Here is a 20,866-nt window from a genome sequence, read left to right on the forward strand (position 1 = left end):
AAAAAATATTGTTAATTTGTGGTTGAAATTTTGAAGGAGACGGTAGGTGCAGTAGGATGTAGTACAGCTAAAGCAATGTTGTAGCCATGTAGGTGGGAACTTTTTATGATTTACGATTCACATTAGGAAGGTTGGGATGATGCTATATACCTGACCAGAGCTTTGGAAACACAAGTGTGATCTTAAGCCAGCCATAGACAGTTCAAATCTTGGCTGGTTCAGCAGGAACTGGCCAAGATTCTAACCATATATGGGCAGGCTGAATGTACCCAAAGTGATCGATCCTTCCATTTTACATGCAATTATTGCCAGTGGCTGCCACAGCCACTAGCAATAATCACTGTGTGTCCTGGTGGGGATGGCTTCCCCCTCCCCCCTGCCGGGAAAACACACAATGGCTCTGGCAAGAGGGATTCCCCTGTCAACACTGGTTGGCAGGAAAGAAATTCATTACATCTATGGCCAGCCTAAAGCCAGGTACACCAGTGGGTTGAACGAAAAAAAAAACTGTCAGCTCCGGTCGGAGCTGCTGTATTAACCATGCAAGGTTAGTTCAGTGATCTCCCCTGATGAGCTGTTGCATTCTGACAGGGAAAACACTCAAATTAGCTCTCTCTGACATTGGCTGAAAGCGCTGATCGGGAGTCAGACGGATGCTGGTTTTCCAGCATGCACGTCCAACATACACACGGGCCGAATGTCAGATGTTTGTTTTTTTAACCAGCTGTTGTCTACCAACATTGGGCCCGTGTGTGCCCGGCTTTATACTAACTGAATTTTTCTGCTAACTAGTTTACAGCATAATGTCTTCATAGGTCAGAGATGACATCTAGGTCCAGAAAAGAGAATCAAATGGATGTGCATGTATTGATTTATGATATGCAATTATGCATTTATAACACTGACAATTTGCACAGTACTTAGCATACTGTACATTCACATCAGTGTCTGCCCTTGAGGAGCTCACAATCTAAGGCCCCTATTTCACATAAATACACACACACACATACTAAGACTGCAAGCACAGGGAGAATATGCAAACTATTTGCAGATAGAGTCCTGACCAGAATTTAACCTGCGGAACCAATACCGAAAGGCAGATGTGCTAACCACCAAGCCGCTGTACTCCCCATGCTATAATGCAATGCTTACACTGTGATTGATAAAAGCATGTTATCTATCTATTGTTTCTCAATAATTCAGCATACTGACTATACCTGCCCAGTGTTACAGCCTAATTTCTGTATTTTCCAGGAGATTTGGCACCAAGTGTACAGCATGTCAGCAAGGAATCCCTCCAACTCAAGTGGTACGGAAAGCCCAGGACTTTGTATATCACCTGCACTGCTTTTCTTGCGTTATTTGTAGTCGACAACTGGCTACTGGTGATGAGTTCTACCTCATGGAGGATGGTCGGCTGGTTTGCAAAGAGGATTATGAGACTGCGAAGCAGAATGGTGAGGACCTACTTAAACTCTTCTACTGGATAGTGACTGGCAAGGATACAGATGAGAACACGGCCCTCTATTTTAAAGCAAGTTATAAACATTAAGTAGTTTACCGTTTTCTAAGATAAGCAATTGCATTCTCTTGTTGCAGTATGAAAGTAGAAAGTGAGAATCGGGTTGACTAAGGTCAACATAAACCGATATAATATTTTCAGAAATATTTTAATACATGAGGACAAATATCTGTACAAACCATGTCAATGCACTGCAGTGGCTTCATAAAAAAAGAGAATGTATAGTGTTTTGTATTTGTTTTCTACGTTTATTTATGTTTAGAATGAATTGATAATATTTTTATACATATTTTTCAGTTTTTATTTGGTTAAATATAAATGCATACATTTTATATTACTAATTCCAGTTAACAGCTAAAGTTCCTAGCTACTTGTTTACTAGGCTAACATTAACTGCTGTGTTAAAAAAGTCAGTTCCATATTCCTGACTGTTGATGAAGAAGGGGACTTGCCTGCTAAATTGATATTTTCGGTCCCAGTATTGTTATCAGAGAAGGGCTGCTTGGAAAACCACCCAACCAATTCACACAAGCAAGAAATAGCATTTCTTGACGTGTATAAAAATAGAGCACCGGACATACCCACTCTTATGTTACAAAAGCCATAGCTGGATAGCTGGATTTATTAAAACAATTACAGCTTGCTACAGATCAAAGTAGGCCAAACCCAAGTACATTTTTTATAGGTTTGTCAGAGTGGGTAAGGTTGAAAACATCTGTCAGATTTTAATTGCTGTGTTTCCCAGTGGAGAAGGTTTACCTGTATCAGTAACAATGGGTTACAAGGACAGGAAATGGCAACATATAGACTATATTACCAAAAGTATTGGGGCGTCTGCCTTTACACATGAACTTTAATAGCATCCTAGTCTTAGTCTGTAGGGTTCAATGTTAAGTTAGCCCACCCTTTGCAGCTATAACCATTTCAACTCTTCTGGAAAACTGTCCACAAGGTTTAGGAATGTGTCTATGGGAATGTTTGACCATTGTTCCAGAAGCGCATTTGTGAGGTCAGGCACTGATGTGGACAAGAAGGCCTGACTCACAGGCTCCACTCTAATTCATCCCAAAGGTGTTTTGTCAGGTTGAGGTCAGGACTCTGTGCAGGTCAGTCAAGTTCCTCCATCCCAAACTCCCTCATCCATGAATTTATGGACCTTGCTTTGTGCACTGGTGCACAGTCATGTTGGAACTGGAAGGGGCCATCCCCATTCCCAAAAAGTTGGCAGCATGAAATGGTCTAAAATCTCTTGCCATTCTGACACCTTAAGAGTTCGCTTCACTGGAACTAAGGGGAGAAGCCCAATCCCTGGAAAACAGCCCCACGCCATAATGCACCCCTCCACCAAATGAATTGGACCAATGTACAAAGCAAGGTCCATAAAGATATGGGTGAGAAAGTTTGTGGTGTAGAAACCTGATTGGCCTGCACAGAATCCTGACCTCAACCCGATAGAACACCTTTGGGATGAATTAGAGTGGAGACTGCAAGCCAAGCCTTCTCATACAAGATCAGTGCCTGGCCTCACAGATGCGCTTCAACGAGAAATGGTCAAACATTCCCAATAGACACATTCCTAAACTTGGTGCAAAGCCTTCCCAGAAGAGTTATAGCTGCAAAGGGTGGGCCAACTCAATATTGAACCCTACAGAGTAAGACTGGGATGCCATTAAAGTTTATGTGCACTTAAAGGCAGGCGTCCCAATACTTTTGATAATATAGTGTATCTTTGATGGGGACAGAGACTGCAACAAAGGCAGTTTGTTTTTTTCAGGGTAGAGAAGGGCTAGAATAACTGCAATGTTTGTTGCTAATCACTCAAAAACTACAAAAACAAGTTTGGGCTGGAGACGGGCTTTAATGCTAAAGTACAAAATGGCTTTTATAGCAATTTTAAAGATTGTATAATTTTTTTTGTTATTGAAAGTAGCGTTTTCCTTTAAGTCTTTAGTTTTATTTAATACTGATGAATAGATCTAGACTTGGAATGGTCAGGTGGCCTTGTGGTTAGTCTGAATAATTGCAGTCATTTAAATGAAACATTATATTGTGACTAGTTTGTAATACTTTTAAAAATTTTCTCAATGGTCAATTTTTTATCTTGCATTAAGTTAAATTACGAAAATCATTAATGCTTATAATGTCCGGTTTTATTTTCTAATTTACAGTACAGACTCCAGTCTTTAAGCAACTCATTTATCAATGTTAGTACATTTCTTTAGATTTGTTGTATGAATCATCTTTTATTTTTGCTTGGATTTTTGGTGTATTCTCTATAGAGCATACAGCGATGTATTAAACTAAAGCTGAGCTGTTTTTATTGAACCAAAATATAATGTTGTTAGATTTTCATGACATCATTGATATCATGTCATAGAAATCCTGTTCCTGTATGAAGTGTCTGCCTATATCTTCCATGTCTCTTATACTGTACAATGAGAAACATTTTAAATCAATGCAGAGCTCCAACCAAATGTGTCACACTCCTTTCTGGGAAGAGCCTAGGTAAGGAGGGCATTGTAGCACAACCAGCTGGGTAACTGGGGTCACCATAGTCACTTGCAAACCAAGCATCCATAACATATAATCCAAACATTTATTAAAGCAATTTTTGAGATACCCAAACTCCATGCACCTTGTACTAATCTCATCCGTAATGAGGATGTCCTACATGACTCTGAAACTTTGCATTTGCACTAACGGTAATGTGATTGCTTTAATAAATGTGTGAACATATTTCCATTGATTGTTTAGCACAGGTGTCTCCAAACTTTGTAACCAAAAGGCCAGTTAACTGTCCTTCAGAATTTAAGGGGTACCTAACTGTGGCCATGAATAGTGTCACTTTTTGGTGTCAGTGGGAGAAATAATTCACCATCGTTGGCATCAATGGGAGGAATAGTACCCCATTGTTGGCATCAGTGGGAGGAATAGTACCCCATCATTGGCGTCAATGGGAGGATTAGTACCCCATCGTTGGCGTCAGTGGGAGGAATAGTTCACCATTGTTGGCATCAGTGGGAGGAATAGTACCCCATCATTGGCGTCAATGGGAGGAATAGTTCACCATTGTTGGCATCAGTGGGAGGAATAGTACCCCATTGTTGGTGTCAGTGAGAGGAATAGTACCCCATTGTTGGTGTCAGTGAGAGGAATAGTACCCCACTTTTGGCATCAGTGGGAGGAATGGTACCCCATCGTTGGCGTCAGTGCGGGGAAAAGTACCCCATCGTTGGCATCAGTGAAAGGAATAGTACCCCACTGTTGGTGTCAGTGGGAGGAATAGTACCCTATCGTTGGCGTCAGTGGGAGGTATTATACCCCACTGTTAGTGTTAGTGGAAGGATTAGTACCTCATCATTGTTGTCAGTAGGAGAACTAGTGCCTCAGATCAGTGGGAGGAATAGTGCTCCAAGGGCTGGATAAATGCAAGCAAAGAGCTGCATCCGGCCGTGGGCTACAGTTTGGAGACCACAGGTTTAGAACATTCATTATATAGGATTATTATAGTGCTGTACTGGAAATTTTATAGATAGGCAACTCCTATCCCCAGATTCATTCATGGTTCCAAATTAATAATAACTACTACAGTAGGGAACAGACACAAAAACATACACTCAGCATCTTTCCAAAATAACAGTTCTGTTTATTCGACGCAATAGAATTTTTTTATACGCATGACTACGTAGGTATCACATTAATATTACAATTGTACTTTTATGGTAACGAGGGGCGTAACAAAGGCAGGCTAAATTCTAATCAGGACTTGAAAGAATCAAATCATTATTAATGCCTTTGCGCGCAATGAGTGCAGGGTACAACACATAGCCAAAGCAATAGAACACAATTTTATACAAAATGTACAAATTTCCTTTACAATCTCTCCTCTTTTGATCAATATTTTGATCACTAACCATACCCACTATCACCTTTAATCTGGAACTTCCATATGCAAATGTATGTGAATGGAGATCACACCTTTAACAGTTATGACTGGAAAAAAAATTAAACATTAAAAGAGTTAGGCCTCATACACCTAGTGTTCAATGGGGCTTTATCCTCACCTCCTGTTATGGTGACAACATTTTTGGATTTACCATTGATGTCTTAGTGACAATAGCCAACAGGATATATTGTGAAAGTAGGTCTCCCAAGAGGACATACAGTGCCTTTCAAAAGTATTCATACCCATTGAAATTTTCCACATTTTGTCATAAAACCAAAAATGTATGATAATTATTTCAAAATGTTTTACAAATAAATATCTGAAAAGTGTAGCGTGCATTTGTATTCAGTCCCCCCGAGTCAATACTTTATAGAACCACCTTTCCATGCATTTACAGCTGCAAGTTATTTTGGATATGTCTCTACCAGCTTTGCACATCTAGTGAAATAGTTGCCCATTCTTCTTTGCAAAATAGCTCAAGCTTTGTCAGATTGGATGAAGAGTGTCTGTGCAATTTTCAAATCCTGCCAGAGTCTCAATTGGATTTAGATCTGAACTTTGACTGGGCCATTCTAACACATGAATTTGCTTTGATCTAAACCATTGTAGCTCTGGTTGTGTGTTTAGGGTTGTTGTCCTGCTGGAAGGTGAACCTCCTCCCCGGTCTCAAGTCTTTTGCAGACTCTAACAGGTTTTCCTCTAAGATTGCCCTATATTTGGCTCCATCCATCCTGCCATCAACTCTGACCTGCTTCCCTGTCCCTGCTGAAGAAAAGCATCCCCACAACATGATGATGCTGGTGTGTTCAGGGTGATGTGTAGTGTTAGTTTTCTGCCACACATAACGTTTTGCTTTTAGAATAAAAAGTTAAATATTGGTCTCATCTGACCAGAGCACCTTCTTCCACGTGTTTGCTGTGTCCCCCACATGTTTTCTCGCAAACTGCAAATGGAAATTCTTATAGCTTTCTTTCAACAATGGCTTTCTTCTTGCCACTCCTCCGTAAAGGCCAGATTTGTGAAGTGCACGACTAATAGTTGTCCTGGGGACAGATTCTCCCACCTGAGCTGAGGATCTCTGCAGCTCCTCCAGAGTTCCCATGGGCCTCTTCGCTGCTTCTCTGATTAATGCTCTCCTTGCCCGGCCTGTCAGTTTAGGTGGACGGCTATGTCTTGGTAGGTTTGCAGTTGTGCCATACTCTTTCCATTTTCGGATGATGGATTGAACAGTGCTCTGTGAGATGTTCAAAGCTTGGGATATTTTTTTATAACCTAACCCTGTTTTAAACTTCTCTACAATTTTATCCCTGACCTGTCTGATGTGTTCCTTGGCCTTCATGATGAGGTTTGTTCAATAAGGTTCTCTAACAACAGTGGACTCTATTTACTAATTAGGTGACTTCTGAAGGCAATTGGTTCCATTCGATTTTAGTTAGGGGTATCAGAGTAAAGGGGGCTGAATACAAATGCATGCCCCATTTTTCACATACTTATTTGTAAAAAGAAGTTGAAAACCATTTATCATTTTCCTTCCACTTCATAATTATGTGCCACTTTGTGTTTATGTGCCACTTTGTGTTGACCACATAAAATCCCAATAAAATACTAAAATATTTACATTTTTGATTGTAACATGACAAAATGTGAAAAATATCAAGGGTTATGGAAACTTTTTTAAAGCACTGTAGACAATGATGAGAACTTGACAGAGGTTCTAACTTTACACAATATAAATTAGGAACGTTTTGACTGAAATTCTACTTTTGAATAAAACATGTTTTTTAAAATACACATATAGGACCAATCTTAATGAAAGATGCATTCCAGGCAACATTGAAAATAAAAGAAAACCTATACTAAAAATATTATGGGGGCTGAAAATGCTGAACTCATCTTGGAAAATTCTAGTTGCCTGATTGTCTTTTGCCTTAGTGCCTTTTGAGTGTTGCACCATGCTACAAATGCTCCTGTTCTATTCAGTCTACTCTGCGGCTTAATGAGTAATTCTCCTACATCATTTTTTATTTTTTATTTTTTTACCATAGATACGCCTTAAATGTAATACTAAACCAAAGAGGAAAAGTATATATGACATCGCCATCCCATCTCTTCACCTTCTCCAATCAGAGAATGCTTTGAATTTATTCAGAAAATGCAAAGCATTCTTTGAATGGCAGCAGTGCCGAGTGTCCAACCTCCTGTGTTTCCAATTCAGCAGGCTGGCCATTTAGCACAGGACCTAGAAGCAAGTGAATGCTGCTACTTCAGTGATTTCCAGCTTCCAGGGGCATTGGCCAGATATGATATACATAGTTACATTGGCCCAAGGTGGACCAAATTTAACTGTGTAAAAACATACCTCAAATTCATATTTAACCACTTCCCACCCGTAGGACATCATATGACATCCTGGACTTGAAGTAAAGATATCTGAATGATGCCTGCAGCTGTCTTTTCAGCCGGCGATTCCCTCTAATGTAAAAGCCATCCTAGTGACTGATTAGATGCTGGATTACTTTTACAGGCAGTGGGAGGGGATGTCCCCCTCCTCCTGCCACCCATCGGTGCCTCTCACAAGGGAGAGCCCGGGATCTGATGCGGCAGCGATGCCAGGTTACCACAGAGCTGGCCAAAGACCAGATAGTCACTGGCCATCTCTATGATCCTTGAAGGTTGGAAGCGATATCATGACACCACCTCTGCCTCTGGCAGATGTAAACACTGCCTTTTTCTTTTTTTTCTGAAAATCAGAGAGCAATGTTTTTTGTTTTGTTTTTTATCTCATGCTTTCCAGGATAGAGGAGATATCTGGGTTTTATAGACCCAAGATGCCTCCATAAAGAGGACCTATTTGTCTTATTTCTATCACAATGGATGTTTACATTTCTTGTGATAGGAATAAAAGTGATTTTAAAAAAAATAAATGAAAGGGACAGTGTAAAAAAATAAATAAAACAAATAAAAAAAATTCTATATCTATATAATGATATATATACAGTTTACAGTATATATATACTGTATATCTAATGTTTGGGGTTTGGGTATTTTTGTGGCAAAAAAACAATAATTTTTGCATGTAAGAGAGAAATCTCGGGAATTTTTACACACCCAAAAAAATTTAATAAATATTGCAACTTTTGAGTCCTTGTGATGGCTGTGTTAGTTTTCTTTAAAGGCTTTTTTTCCTTAACTTTCTGGTGACCTGGTTATCCTAAAAATAACACACTGTCCCTGGGTGGATGGTTGTAACCAAGGCTGCTCTCCTGATCTGGACTTCCAATATGTTGTTTGCTATTCATCTTTATTACATGGGGGAAATAGGGGAATTAGTAGTTTACAAAAGATAGCTTGGAAGGCGGACAAGAATATTTGTACTTTCAGTTCAGCTCACAGTACTGTAAGTGAAAAGGACAGTGCATTCCTTTCAAGATCAACAGGTTTTTTTTCTTTACTTGCTGAAAATGTTCTTAGCCTGAAAAAAAAAAATGCAGTCACCACATTCAAAGATTGCTAGGCTCCCATATATTTCATTTTTGTTCTTGGATTTAAACATCCTTTCACCCTTTTACTGAGGCTGCCATATATTTTATAATGCATCAGTATCAGGATGTAACAAACTTGCAGCTTCACTAACAGATGCATTTTATATACATGTTGTAGAGCTGGCTTCAGACTCTGCAATGGAAGTGATTTCATTTAATCACCTCTATTAGCTGTAAATGGTGTTCCCCCATACCCCATGTATGTGTTCTGGGCTGTGAGACCAGGATGTCTATTGGCGATGTCAGAATGGAGAGTGGCGAGGAGATGAGAACCATTAATTTCTCAATCTCCACTAGGAGCAATGAACCCAGAAGCGCTCAACTCTAACTACTACTTCCAGGTTCAGAGTTGTCAGATTGCAGCTAGTGCAGTAGAGGAAACAGGCGATCAAGCACTATTTGTCCTCAGTTGGTTGGGAGAAGTGCAGAGTAGTTCAAGGGGCTTTTGATGTCTCTGTAAAGAGAACTTGTCACTCCATATACACTATATTGCCAAAAGTATTTGGACACCTGCCTTTACATGCACATGAACTTTAATGGCATCCCAGTCTTCGTCCTTAGGGTTCAATATAGAGTTGGCCTACCTTTTGCAGCTATAACAGCTTCAACTCTTCTGGGAAGGCTGTTCACAAGGTTTAGGAGTGTGTCTATGAGAATGTTTGACCATTCTTCCAGAAGTGCATTTGTGAGGTCAGGCACTGATATTAGATGAGAAGGCCTGGCTCGCAGTCTCCGCTCCAATTCATCCCCAAGGTGTTCTATCAGGTTGAGGTCAGGACTCCACCCCAAGAATTAGGTAATGTTGTGCACGCCAAAGTGAGAGGAATGATTCCAAGGCCATTATCTGTGGTTAACTCCATACCGATGAGTTATAAAGGTTAATAAAGTGTTACCTATGAAAAATTTTGATCATCGAAGTTACCATTTTGCATCCACCTACAAATTTGAGTCCTGACATGTTTGGTATCTATATTTACATAAATCTGTCTCATCTTTTTTGTTTTATAGAAAATGTGGAGATGTTATGTTGTTTGTGTGCATTAACAATAATGTGAGTGTATTTTTGCTAAAAATATAGATGATAAACAGTTGCGCCAACATGATAAGATATAACAAAAAAGGAACTAGCATCTTTATATTTTATGGTTCTTCTGCTTTCAGAAAATGAATAATGTTTTGGGGGTTTAAGTGAGGTTTCATTTAAAAAGAAAATGTGCATTTTAGCATTTGTAAAAATATGCCATTTGTGGCATACGGAGGCATCAAAATAACAGTTTTACTTGATTACTGGAGAGGAGGTCAACTAGATCTTGAAAGAAAATGCTCCCTGGCTGAATTTTAAGCTTTCCATTCTGCTGTTGTGAAACCTTTACATATTTATACACAACATTAAATCTAAAACTAAAAATTAAGTTTTACCTAAGATGCTGAATTTGCAATGTGGTCTTCTTTTATCCAGATGACTCAGAGGGAGGCGCAAAGAGGCCTCGTACCACAATAACGGCCAAACAGCTGGAGACATTAAAGAATGCCTACAAGAACTCACCAAAACCAGCCCGGCATGTGAGGGAGCAGCTGTCCTCAGAGACGGGCCTAGACATGCGTGTTGTGCAGGTACGGCAAACATGGATAGGCAACATCAAAGCTGAATTCTCTACTTAATTATCAATGTGAAGAATACATATTTCTCTTTGTGATTATGCTTACAATTACTCATTGGAACTGTTCCATTTGGCTGATGGTCAACTGTTTGTGTATAATGGAGCTTGTTCTATGCTGTGAATAACCCAGGGATGTACAATGTGCTGTGTAAGAGATTGCTGGACAGTGGTAGCACCAGGGTCATTGGACCAGTTGGTAATGTTATGTAATTTAGAACCAAACTGAAGTTTTTATATATGAAGGGCCTTTCTGACTTTATTACACTGGGTTTTTTTTAATTACAGTTTTTATTACACTGGGTGCACACTGTTACAGAAATATGGCACTTCATAAATTATGTAATGAACACCCCACATACTTGGTGGTACCCTTTCCTATTAATCTCCCCCTTCCTCCTTAAAAAGACAAACAAGTACGGGGCTGTCGCTGTGTCGGACAATATGGCATGGCGCTCCTATCCCTACATCAAATGTACAAAAAGATACCCCCTTAATGGGACTTTAACTGGACCACCAATACCACCAACATTGAAGATAAAATCTTTTATTTAAATTTGTTTTACAAAAAATAAAAAGGACACCCAGACACCAAGTATCTCCAATAAAATACAATCAAACAAATATACATAGAAAAGACATCTATACAGAGAACCACTAATACTCTCATTAATGTCCCAAACCCAGGGTTCAATGTTGGTGGTATTGGTGGTACAGTTAAAGTCCCATTAAGGGGGTATCTTTTTGTACCCTTCCTCCTTAAAGTGCAGAATTCTTACCTGCCATGTCACTTTAAAGAAATTATATTGTGGAGGGAGCAGCCAGCATTTGCCATAATATGCATGTAGCGTATACTTACTTTTGGGTCTACTCTCCTCGAAGGACCTGAGGTCTGAGCTCCAGCAGACCACTGGTGCCATATTATTTTCCTGTTCTTCTTCTGAGTCTGCTGTATTCTTGCTTTGCCCACTGGGCAGGAAGTAATAATGTAACATGTGAACTGCATTTACATTATCTTGGTGCCCGACTCCATTCACAGCATCTGTAAGATCCCAGGAATGGGGCTGTACATTGTACTGTGCATGTGCGGCAGTCATCATATAGATTAACCACTTAAGGACCGGAAGATTTTTCCCATTAAGACAGGCCATTTTTTGCGATATGGCATTGCGTCGCTTTAACTGACAATTGCGCAGTCGTGTAAAGCTGTACCTGAACAAAAATTTTTCCCCACAAATAGAGCTTTCTTTTTGTGGCATTTGATCACCTATTTTTTGCGCCATAAACAAAAAAAGGCTGACGATTAAAAAAAACAAAACAAAAAAAAAAACAATATTTTTTAATTTTTGATATAATAAATATCCCCCAAAAAAACAAAAAAATGTTTTCATCAGTTTAGGCCAATATTTATTCTTCTACATATTTTTGTTAAAAAAAATCGAATTAAGCATATTTTTTTATCCTTTTTTTACTAGTAATGGCGGTGATCAGCAATTTTTAGTGGGACTACGAAATGCGGCAGACAGACGGGCACATTTGACCCTTTTTTGGGACCAATGACATATACAGTGGATACAGTGGTCATTGCTATAAAAATGCACTGATTATGGTATAAATGACACTGGCAGATTAGGGGTTAACACTAGTGTTGATCAAGGGGTTAAATGTGTTCCCTAGGAGGTGTTTATAACTGTGTGCATGTGTACTGACTGGAGGAGGAAAGAGATCGCTGTTCCTGATCACTAGGAACAGACGATCACTCTTTACTCCCCTGTCAGAAAGGGGATCTGTTTGTTTACATTGACAGATCCCCATTCTGGCTCTCTGTGGAGCGATCGCTGGTGGCTGGTGGATATCGCGGCCTCTGGCCATGCGCATCAGCTCCCTGCAGCTGCTATAGCTCTTAAAAGAGCCAACGTACACCTACGGTGATTTGCGGGAGTCGACCTGCCACAATGGCGGCGGCTGGTTGGCAAGTGCTCAACAAAAATTGCTAACACTTAAATAAAGAAGATTTGTGGCAGAAGAGATTTATAAATTCTCTTCAACCAAAAGATCCTTTCTGCTGGAAGGTTTACTAGTTTAATGTTTACTTCCACTTTAAAGCCCAATTGAACGTTCAGTTAAAATAAGCTAAATACATTCCAAAATGAAAGGTATTCAAAGTCTTACCATTTGTTTCCTTTAAAAAGCAACCACATCCTAAGTAGAATGACCTGTCCCCTGCCAGTATTCTGCAGTGAAGGACCCTTCTCTTTGTTTGGAATCATTGGTCTCTTTGCAGAGGTCCAACATGTGCCTGGGCAAGAAGAGCTAGAACTCTCCAATCAGCAGAAAGCGTTGAGCTTTGTTGATTGGATCAGCAGGGGATGTGTTGAACCTCTGCAGAGAGAGGCTGGATTTCATAAGACAGGCCATACACAAGGAAAATGTCCTTCCTGCACACATGGCTTGCAGGAAAGAAATTTACATGATTACCCCATCAACACAGACAGTACTGACAGGGAATTCCTCCTGCAGAGCAATTGCCTGCTCCTGGCGATGGGGTGGGGGAAGCCGTCAGTGTTGGGAGAAGACAGTGATTATTGCTAATGTCTATAGCAGCCACTAGCGATAATCACAAGTGAATCCGGCAGACTGGTTTTACCCAAGTTTATTGATTGAACCATACATGGTTCAAATGTAGTCCAGTTCCTGCTGAACTGGTCAAAATTCGAACCGTGTATGGCCAGTGTTCTGACGGGAAAGGTCCCCCTATCGGATAGTGTCCCCCCTATACTGCACTTGCGCAGTACGGAGGACAAAGGAGACGTTGAAAGTCTCCAAAGATGAACAGCTGATCATCAGCTCTACACGGCACCTGCACACTTAATAGTACATTCTGTCACACGCTCCAGATGTTGTAAGACACCACTTTGTAATAGGGCCCCTTCGCTCGGCATAATTATAATCTAACTCTATGTCCACTTGGATGGTGGGGCTTGAACCTGGACTCAGGGTAGAATGTAGTATTAAAGTGGTTGTAAACCCTTACAAACCACTTTGACCTACAGGTAATCCTAGATTAAGGCTTACCTGTAGGTCCAAGAAATATCTCCTAAACCTATACGGTTTAGGAGATATTTACCTGAAGACAGCCACCGCTGTCTATGGCGCATGCGCCGTAGACAGCGGTGCGCAGGCGCACTGGGTAAGCCGCAGATCATGGCGATATGCCGCGAGTGTCGGCTCCCATGCGCATGAGTGACATCATCGCTGCTCCGGCGAATCACAGCGCCGGAGCAGCGAGACCCACGGAGACCCACCAAGAAAATGGATGCTCGGAACTACAAGGGACAGCGGTGACTTCGCTGGCTCCTGTGTCAGGTAAGTGACACATAATGGACTACTATGCGATGCATAGTAGTCCATTATGCTTTACCTTTGCAGGGAATCAAAGAGGAAGTAAACCCATCAGGGTTTACTTCCTCTTTAAGTGCGCAGGCGCCGTGTAGAGCTGAGGATCAGCTCTTCCTCTTCTGAGACTTTTGGTGTCTCCTTTGTCCTCCATATTGCGCAAGCGCAGTATAGGGGGGGACACTATCCGTTGGGGGACATTTCTCGACAGAACACCGGCCTAAGCTTATGGGTTTGTCTACAAATAAGCCAGACAGAAAACTGTGTTCTCCAAGGTCAAGTCACATTCTCAAGTCTTTTGCATTAGCTGCCACCTAAAAGAAGATATTTCTTGGGGGGGGGGGCAGGTAATTAGTATTGTGTTTTTTACTGAGGTTGTACCCCGAGATAATCCATAGCCAGTGTTTTTCAATATGACTAAAAGGAAAATGCAGATAGATTGCATCCAGGGGCAGACATCTATCCCTAAGCACAGGTAACAGTTGGATGCGCAGATACCTGCTGATACATGCTTACAGCCTGCCATTCAGTTGTACAGGCTGAGCAGTAGCCGATGATCGGAACACCTGTGATGCCAGTATTCAAAGTATATCTCCCATGGGAATCTGCAAAATCTGAGAAATCCTTACTCTATTTTTTAGTTTTTTAGATATTTATAAAATGTTAATCATATTAATGTTAACAAAATGAATGTGTGGTAAAATACTAAAAACATTGCGACTTTGCATAGATTGTAATTGTTGTAGCATTCTTTTTATCTTAGAGTTGATTGAAAACTATAGACTGCAGTAAAGATTGATAGACCATGTGCGGCAATGTGATCTAGGCTGGGAGCACAGCAGCTCCTTATATCCATGGCAAGGACTTTTTCACTCAAAATAATATTTGTGATTGGGTAATGCTGGCATGTGCCCTACTGACTAGTGTAAATTTTAATAATAGCTCCACTTTAAATTACACCTGTCACTAGTGTATGCTGCTAAACTGTCTCATAAATGAAAGGCAGGCACTTTGTATTTTAAATGTACAGATTTATAGATTAGCCACTAGAGGGAACTCTGTTAATTGCTGCTATAACTCAGCCCCCCTGTTTAACCCTCATGTTACTGGGGGGTCATCGATGTCCAGGCCAAGTTTAGCAGCTTCTGTAAGCCTCCACCTGCTTATAGCTCTATGAGTACCCACATATTTTTAAGGACATAGATGCTTTTTTTTTGTATATTGTTTAATTCATACTTGGGTCAGGTGTCTTCTTATAAGCTGACTAGGCAAAAATGTTAAAAATGGTAAATTTTGAGTTTTCAGCTTATAATAATTATTTTTAATATTTTTATTTTATTTTATGGGTTATATTTCAGAATACCAGGATTTTTTTTTCAATTCTGCTCTGTACTAAGAAGTTACCTCTAAAAAGTCAAAATGGAAGGCGCGCACCCCTTGTGCATTACGACTGACAATTTAATGAGTGATAAAATCGTAAAAAGGAGGTACTCACAAAAGGCAACTCTAAATTGAGCCAAAAATATCACACAGTGTGTGGACATGTGCAAGACCATACCACAGGGCATATCTGACACGTTTCGGGGGGCACACCCCCTTCCTTAGAGCTAGGCTAATCAGAATTATCACGAAGAAGTTACCTCTAATGATGGTAATCCTAATCCTAGGCCCTGCTTGCTGCTGTGTAGTAGAGCTGCACAATTAATCGTTAAAAAATTGCGAACTTTATTCTACCCCGCTTTGCCGATTCTTTCATATAACAAGTGGAGAGACTTATCTACTCACTCAGCTGTCAAAAGAAAACATCCGGGTAGTCTACCAAGTTTTTAAAATGTAACATTGTAACCAACTCTTCCTTCTTAGATCAAAGGGTTACATTTCTGTGTGAAAAAAAAAAATACAGGCAGTCGACGTTTTTAAACAATGTGTACATGCAGGAAGTTTAACCACTTAAAGTCTGAATCTTTTTCTGACACTTGTTTCTTAAGTTAAAATCAATATTTTTTGCTAGAAAATTACTTGGAACCCCCAAACATTATATATATTTTAGCACAGACCCTAGGGAATAAAATGTCAATTGCTGCAATATTTTATGTCACACTGTATCTGCCCAGCGGTCTTTCAAACGCAATTTTTTGAGAAAAATACACTTCAATGAATAAAAAAAAAAAAAAAGTAAAGTTAGCCCAATTTTGTTGTTTTAATGTGAAAGATGATGTTATGCCGCGAGAATTGTGATTTATCTTCTAGGCAAAAAAATTGCGATTCTCATTTTAGCCAGAATCATGCAGCTCTACTGTGTAGTGTAAAAATGATAGCTCTAGTGATACCAGATACTAGAGTCAGAGATCTTCTTCCAGCACTGCAACTAAGTGCTGATCAGCTCTCCTATAGTGCAGGGATCGTGTGGCATGGCCGTGGCCAGAAGAGAGAAGCGTCCTCTGCTTCTCTATTCCATTTACAAAAAGTCTTGGGGGAGATTTAAAAAAAAAAACGGTGCACACAGAATCTGGTGCAGCTGTGCATAGCAACCAATCAGCTTCCAGGTTTTTTTGTCAAAGCTCATTTGGACAATTTGAATGTAGAAGCTGATTGGTTGCTTTGCACAGCTGCACTAGATTGTCTGTGCAACAGTTTTAGTAAATCCCCCCCAAAGTGTTCTGTGAATGGATAAAGGAAGTACTCTGCCATTAGTCAATCGTTTTCAGCAATTTGTAGCTAAGAATATCGATTGCATTTCACGAAACGCATTAAGAGCGGACACCACTAGTGATTTTACCACTAAACTGAAGTGCCGATCAACCTCGATCACTAATCCACAGTGTGGCAAATCACTTTAAAAATGTCACTGATAGCGATCCCATAGAAAATGATTGGGGTGGGAGGTATAGTGATCGCTTCAAGAAAATCGCCGGTGCGTCATCAGCCTAACACCGTCTTTACTATTTCGCAGCCTGTATCTGCAGGATTACAGAAAGTTATAAAAACCCATTAGAGTCATGTGTTGCTTGTTAGATTTACAGACATATTGCAGATTCCATAAAACGTCAGTCTCAGGCCAAATGAGGAGGGCCAAGAAATATAGACATTTTCTGGCATTGATGAAACTGGCAGATTCTGATGACAGTTCAAACATAAAGCCAGTATCTGAAGAGAGCTTAGTTATGTGCCATTACTGTTAGCAGAGATTTGCAACATTGTGATTAGAAAGATATTTTGTTGCCTTTTGCCAACAATCAGACACATTTAGCAGTTATATTGCACCCTGTTGTGTCACATGACTCTGGAAGCATGGATGAGGATATATTGAATACCTGTTAACAAAAAAAGAACAATATATACATAGCCAACACATAAGTTTTATACAAGAGATCTGTGTGAGTGGTATTTAAATATAATATATATATATATATATATATATATATATATATATATATATATATATGTATGTATGTATGTATGTATGTATGTGTGTGTGTGTGTGTGTGTGTGTGTGTACACACACACACACACACACACACACACATGTATGTACATATGTATGTGTTTGTGTGTGTGTGTTTTTAAAATTGCTTTAATTCTAATTCTGTATGATTATTGTTGATTAAGAATGCTTGGCTAGCAAAAGACTAAAATGCTTAGAGACCTAGGATAGAAAGGATTTTTTTTAAAGTGGAAAGAAAAAGCATGGGACCCCCTTGAAATGATCTGATCCTCATCTAAGTGACAACAAAAAACAAACACAATGTGCTTAAAGCGAAGGTCTACCCCAAAAAAATAAAAAAAATAAAAACCAGCAGCTACACATACTGCAGCTGCTGGCTTTTAATAATCGGACACTTACCTGTCCTGGAGTCCAGCGATGCTGACACCGCAGCTGAAGTTTCCATCAGCTGTCGGGTGCTGCCACCGCCATTGCAGGTAAGGGTACCTGGCAGTGTAACCTTTCGGCTTCACGCCGGGAACCCTACCACGCATACGTAGGAATAAGATGAGTGGAAGTACCACTTTTGGGATGAAAGCTTTAAAGTAAAACAATGGTAAAACATTTTTTACTTTAAGGCTTGGTTCACACCTATGTGAATTGAATGTGGGTTTTTCACCGCATCCAATTCGCATAGAAGGAGAATGTGACCAGCTTTCTAGAGAGTCGGTTCACATATCTCCGGGGCGGCTGCGGAGCGCACTGCACAGAAATGCTGTGTATCTTTGGCTCTGTTTCAGGGCTGAATTCAGGCAAAGATTCGGCCCTGATTCATCCCTGAAACGGGGAACAGGGATGCACAGCGTTCCTGTGCGATCCTCAGCCAGTTCCAGTGTGAACCGAGCTTCATGCATTTTCTACCTTAAAGCGGTAGTGAACTTAGGCAAACTGATAGTAAAAAAGTTTTCTAATAAAATTGTTAGTTAAATTGGAATATGGAAATTGTGCCCACATCCCTAAATGATATACAACAACATCAGCACCCCCTTAAATGGGACTGTACTGGACAGACAATTGGATGAAAACTGTGTTTATAAAAGTAACAAAACTTTATTTATACAAAATTAGACAAAATACAAAGGAAGCTAAAAGCATTGGTTTGGTCGATACATATATACCAAATTCCAGAGTTACATAGATATAATGGCTGCTGGTTCTGTCAAGATGGGTCTGTGTTTCGAATGACAATACTTTTGGATTCTTCTTCAGGAGTACAGACATTCACAGTGTAATTATTCCTTTTTGTATATGATACGAAACTGCTTTCATAAAGATATGGCACAAAAAGACTTGCTGCTGTCTTGTCTCACAATCGGAAATCCCTCCAGCAAAAGTCAGATGAGAGCTTTTGGTCGGAAATTCTGACCATGTGTATGCTCCATCGGACTTTTGCTGGCGAAATTTCCGCCAGCAAAAGATTGAGAGCAGGTTCTGTATTTTTCCGATGGAAAAAGTTCTGACGCGCAAAATTCCTACGCATGCTTGGAAACAATTCGACAGATGCTCGGAAGCGTTGAACTTAATTTTCTCAGCTTATCGTGGGGTTGTATGTCACCGCGTTCTTGACGGTCAAAAGTTTAGAAAACTTTTGTGTGACCGTTTGTATGCAAACCAAGCTTGAGCGGAATTCCGTCGGAAAAACCATCCAAGATTTTCCAGACAAAAACTCAGATCGTGTGTACTCGGCATAAGGGATTCCCACTGTAGTTGTTATGTGAAGGGGGGGGGAGGAGGAGGTGGTGTTCACTATGCCCACAGGGGCCCAAAGAAACTCCCAAGCCCATTGGGGTCACCCAGATCAGGACCGCAAGGACTGGCACCAATTCGTCAATGAGGAAAAAGGGGGAACTTTTAGAACTCTGTCTATATACAAATGATTGGTAATCCTTGTTGGTAAAGTGTGGATAAAATATGGTGGAATCCTTCTAAAACCTGAAGGGGCTAGGTGGCAACAAAGGTATTAAGGCAGGTCTGAGCCAGGTGGTTCCCTAGGCATGTTAACAAACCCTGCTTCCCAAATCCACCCGCAGCTTCTTCTCAGCAGCAGCACAAGGTGAGGGGGATGCCTTGTGATATAAGGGAGGGTGGGTGACTCTTGACTTCTGATGGTTGGAGGCTCTTGACATCTGATGTAAGGGTGTAAGTGGGTGTGGGGGTGCTCTGGATCTAATATTAAGGATACAACTGGCCCTTTGAGGGCAACCATAATGCTGATGCGGCCCGCAATGAATTTGGGGGTAACATCCCTGCTCTATGGGTTCACTTACTTTTACCTCTAGCACTGTAAATGTTTAATGGGTGTGTTCAATTAAGACATGAGAAATTAGAGTTGTTTGTGTGCTATCAGCTTAAGCACATTGTTGTTTATCTATTGTTGTGATGGATGAGGATCAGATCACATTTTATGGCATATTACTGCAGAAAACCATTTAATTTCAATAGGTTAACATACTTTTTCTTGCCACTGCAAATACTGCTTTCTGCTTTCCCCCGTAAGCTGCAAAGACAATTTTCAGCCATATCTCCACTTTATGTCATTATTAATGCTTTTGTATCTCGCCACAATTTTATCATGTTCACAACATTTTTTAGACACTCTAATGTGTCTGTTTTAAAGTATCTGTGAACCCCCATCTTGTAATATAGCCCTTCGATTTGAAATAGAAATGAAAGGCAAAGGTTTGTGTACATATATATAAAAAAATATAAATACTATTTATTATAAGTGATTATCACATAATCTTTGTTCTCAGCTGCATAAGGGGCTTAGAGAGGTGGAAGAGGAAAAAACGGCAGCGCACTGATCTTCCCAGTAATTGGCTGTGGTGGAGGAGGTATCAGCAGAAATCTGATAATTGAAGGACAGGCAGGCTGTGTTACCAGAACAGCCAAAAAACTGACCACACTGAGATTAATTGGCCATATATTAATCATTTTTTTTCCTTCAAACAGCAGTCTGAACCAAAAAAATTACCCGTTTCTCCCATCCATTCATTTGAAGTGGATGGGAGAATCACTCCTGCTGCGCTATTGTGTTCTGACAGCAGGTAGTCTTACCTGTTGTTAGAACACACTGATCAAAGTTGCCAGCTATAGCAAGCAGCTTTGATTGTTCGGGAAAAACCCAACAGTTTGGTTGTACAGAAGCCAATTGGTAGACTGACTTCTGTACAAGCAGCCTGCCCATACATGGCTCGAAATTTGGTCAGACCCTGCTGAACGGGCCGAATTTCGATACATGTATGGCCATCTATAGATATGCTCTCAAGGCCAGCGTGGTTGGCTTGAAATAGGAAAACGGGGACTAGCAAGAACACC

At 40.3% G+C, this 20,866-nt stretch overlaps 1 protein-coding gene across 1 annotated transcript in view; it reads left to right on the top strand.

Annotated features, from left to right (window-relative positions):
- Positions 1 to 20,866, top strand: part of LHX4 (LIM homeobox 4) — a 97,829-nt gene that overhangs the window by 67,630 nt on the left and 9,333 nt on the right. Inside the window, exons 3-4 of the mRNA XM_077453096.1 lie at positions 1,255 to 1,457; positions 10,470 to 10,624. Of these exons, the coding sequence (XP_077309222.1) occupies positions 1,255 to 1,457; positions 10,470 to 10,624 (358 nt within the window). The remainder of the gene's footprint in view (positions 1 to 1,254; positions 1,458 to 10,469; positions 10,625 to 20,866) is intronic.

This window comes from Lithobates pipiens, unplaced genomic scaffold (assembly GCF_037356315.1).
Source record: "Lithobates pipiens isolate NorthernLeopardFrog02 unplaced genomic scaffold, aLitPip1_a1.2 Scaffold_23, whole genome shotgun sequence".
Classification (NCBI taxonomy): domain Eukaryota; kingdom Metazoa; phylum Chordata; class Amphibia; order Anura; family Ranidae; genus Lithobates; species Lithobates pipiens.